This window comes from Corapipo altera, unplaced genomic scaffold, assembly GCF_003945725.1.
Source record: "Corapipo altera isolate COAL_440 unplaced genomic scaffold, ASM394572v1 98, whole genome shotgun sequence".
NCBI lineage: Eukaryota > Metazoa > Chordata > Aves > Passeriformes > Pipridae > Corapipo > Corapipo altera.
Window position 1 is genome coordinate 6,353,374 of NW_020884914.1, and position 2,959 is coordinate 6,356,332.

A 2,959-nucleotide genomic window follows, 5' to 3' on the forward strand; every position below is an offset into this window, starting at 1 on the left:
TAAACTTTCAGCAAAGCCATTTATTCCACTTTTCTGCTCCCACAGATCTCCAGGTAGGGCCCCACATGAGCACCCCTAATGCCCCAGAGGGAATTCATGGCACAGCTGCCCTGCTGCACCAGCACCCCAAGCAGGGGCCTGGTCACTGACATGGACAGACGTCCTCGACCAGCAGCCCCATCCCTCTGCTGTGCCCATTGCTAACACAGCCAGGTCAACATGGGGCATTTAAAAAATTCGTATGTTTTGTTTCTTAAAAATGGAAGGGGGACCTGACAGCAGCAGTGTGTCCCTGAAATCAAAGCATAATTCTAAGGCTCTGGCGCCCTCACGTAAGCACATGAACTCTCTGCAGGGGCTGTGCAGGTTGATCTGGGAAGCTCGCTAAGAGTTTAATGGCCATAAAAATAAATCGCTTTTCCCTGCTTCAGACAAACCCAGACCCTCCCGGCTGGGCAGTGGGGTCGCGTGGGCAGCCACTGCAGCCCCAGGTCGGAAAGGTAGAAGTCTCTTGGCTCACCCACTTTTACTGGAGCGCACACAGGGTGGGGTCACTCCATCGCCTCGGCCAACGGCTGCTCTGCCACCGCGTCAGCCCCCAGCCCCGCAGGCTGCTCCAGCGCCTCGGCCCCCGCCAGCTGCTCCGCCAGGGCCTGGCCCTCCAGCCCCGCCAGCTGCTCAGCCCCCGCCTGCGCCATGCCCGGGTGCTCTGCCCGCTCCGCCAGCTCGTTGCCCGCTTTGCCCAGCTCGTTGCCCGCCTTGTGGCCGTGCAGGTGTCCCGCTGCCCCTCCCGCGTGGTCGATGGCCGCCTTCTTCGGCTTCTGCGTGGCGGCCACCGCCTCGGCCAGCTTCTCCTCCGGCACCATGTTCAGGATCTTCAGGGCGAACAGCAGCTGGAACTTGGCAGTTCCGACGAAGGAGTTGGCCAGGAAGTTGGGCAGCCCGCCCATGCGGTCCTTCTGGGTGTAGAGGGGGACCCGGACCATGCCCATCACCTGCAAATGCACAGGGCACAGCTCAGCAGGGCCACGGCAGCACCAGCCCCCCTCCCCGCACCCCCCTGTCCCCACACCCTCACCCCGTGCCCGCCAGCCCACAGCCCAGGCCCGCCCTGCCCCGCTGCCAGGTCCTGCCTTCCCTCCACACTGGTCCCTGCCCTTCCCTGCCCTCAACCCAGCTCAGCCCCAGTGCTGCCCCTTCCCGAGCTCCCCCAGCCAAGCCCCTGCTCTCCCTGCCCAGCCCTCCGTCCCAGCCCTGGCTCTGTTCCCCCATCCTGCCCCTTTGGGGGGGATCCCACTGCCCCAAGCCACTATGGGGAGTGTCCCTTCCCCCTCCAGCCCCCGCCCCGTGTGGGGACACCACAGCTGCCCCCGTGTCCCCCTCACCCAGGCCACAACCCAGCGCCCGCTGCCTCTGCTCACGCGGCTGCGACACCCACCGAGCGCCCGGAGGGCGCAGGGGGAGGCCCTGGGTCTCTCTCACAATGCCCCGGGGCTTCAGCCACATTCAGCTGCCCGGGAGGAGGAGGAGGAGGAGGAAGGTGCCCCCGCACGACCCCCATGCAGGCCGGGGAGGACTCGGGTCACAGCGACATCACCACACCGCGGTCACGGTCCGGTCCAGGGCACTCAGCCCAGGGTAGGGGGGATCCCCCCCAGCAGCAAACGGCCCTCGGCCACATCCCTTGGCCGAGGGTTACACGGGCTCATCCTTGCGCGGGCAGACGCCAGGAAAGGCTGGAGCCGGAGCTCCCTGTGCTCCGGAGCCCGCGGTGCAACCCCAGCCGGCTCCTATCGCCGATGCCTCGGGCGGTGCTGGCACCTGCCGCCGGCAGCTCTACCTGCGGTGCATTCCCCGGCCGGGCTGGCCAGGGCCGCCCGGCAGACCCAGGAGGAAGCGGCGCCTTCCCTGGGCTAAGTGAGAGTTCGCACACCCCTCCCGGGTGTCCCACCTCCATCCCGTGGTCTCGGGAATGCACCGCGCTGATCTCGATGGTGTGCAGCTCCTCCAGGGTGAGCTGCCTGGCGTAGAAGTGTGCGACCACGCGGTGTGGCCCCTCTGTCAGGTGCGAGCACAGATAGTCAGCTTCCGTCAGGCGCACACAGCCCAAACCCAAGCCCAGCACCCGATTCAGACCGTCCTCCAGGGACCAGTAACGGCGATCGACGAACCCCCCGGGAAAGCCCAGCAGTCCGTCAAACCGCATCTGCATCTGCAATAGAGGCGCAGGGTGTTAATGGGGCACGGCGGGGCCCCCGCCGGGGGGCGAGGGGGGGCCACGGAGCCTCCGGAGGAGCCGGAGGAGCGCAGGGGGCGCCGCGGCCGCTCCGGCGCGGCCCTTCCAGCTCCGGCGCATCCAGGACCGCTCAGCGACGCCGGCCCGGCCGCCGGGGCTCTCCGCACCGCCCGCGGGCCCGGGGGCTCCCCCTGGGCTCGGGCCCAGCCTGACGCTACCGCCCTGCTCGGATCTCCCGCGGAGCCGCCCCCTCATCCACCGCCCCCGCACCCGCGGCCCGGCCCAGCCCCGTCCGCCCCGACGCCCTCCCGCCCCGCCCCAACCCCGGCCCCAGCCCCGGCCCCGGCCCCGGCTCCGCTCCCGGTGCGGCCCCGCCCGGCCCTCACCAGCACAGCGTAGCGCAGCGGGATGCGGCCGAACAGCATGCCCGGGTTGGGCGCGTACAGCATCGCGTGGCACGAGTGGCTCCAGCCAGGCCCGAGCCGCATGGCCTCGTAGCGCGTGAGCGGTTTCAGCTCGGGCACGCCGGGCACGCCGAGCGTGGGCAGCGGCGGCAGCGCGCCCATGGCGGGCAGGGGGCCCATGGCCGCCATCGTCCCCACGGCCGCCATCGCCTCGCGCCACCGCCACCCGCTCCGCGCACGCGCTGCGCCCACGGCACCGCGGGGGGCGGGACCGCCGCTCGCGCCCGGCCAATGGCGGCGCGCCGCGCGCCGCAGGGCC

At 70.1% G+C, this 2,959-nt stretch overlaps 1 protein-coding gene across 1 annotated transcript; it reads right to left on the reverse strand.

Annotated features, from left to right (window-relative positions):
* NUDT16L1 (nudix hydrolase 16 like 1) lies at positions 1 to 2,869 on the reverse strand. The gene is made up of 3 exons (XM_027654921.1): positions 2,623 to 2,869; positions 1,952 to 2,212; positions 1 to 995 (listed from the first exon to the last, which is right to left on the reverse strand). Exons 1-3 carry the CDS (start codon positions 2,845 to 2,847, stop codon positions 552 to 554), a joined length of 930 nt encoding a protein of 309 aa, XP_027510722.1. The 5' UTR covers positions 2,848 to 2,869; the 3' UTR covers positions 1 to 551.
* Between the last annotated feature and the right edge of the window lie 90 nt (positions 2,870 to 2,959).

What these genes read in the sequence shown, in the direction of transcription:
- NUDT16L1 (XM_027654921.1), bottom strand. Translation starts at nt 2,847, where the DNA reads ATGGCGGCCGTGGGGACGATGGCGGCCATGGGCCCCCTGCCCGCCATG. An exon ending in CGCTGCGCTACGCTGTGCTG is followed by an intron (nt 2,213 to 2,622) that starts GTGAGGGCCGGG and finishes CCTCTATTGCAG; the next exon opens with ATGCAGATGCGGTTTGACGG. An exon ending in CCCGAGACCACGGGATGGAG is followed by an intron (nt 996 to 1,951) that starts GTGGGACACCCG and finishes GTGCATTTGCAG; the next exon opens with GTGATGGGCATGGTCCGGGT.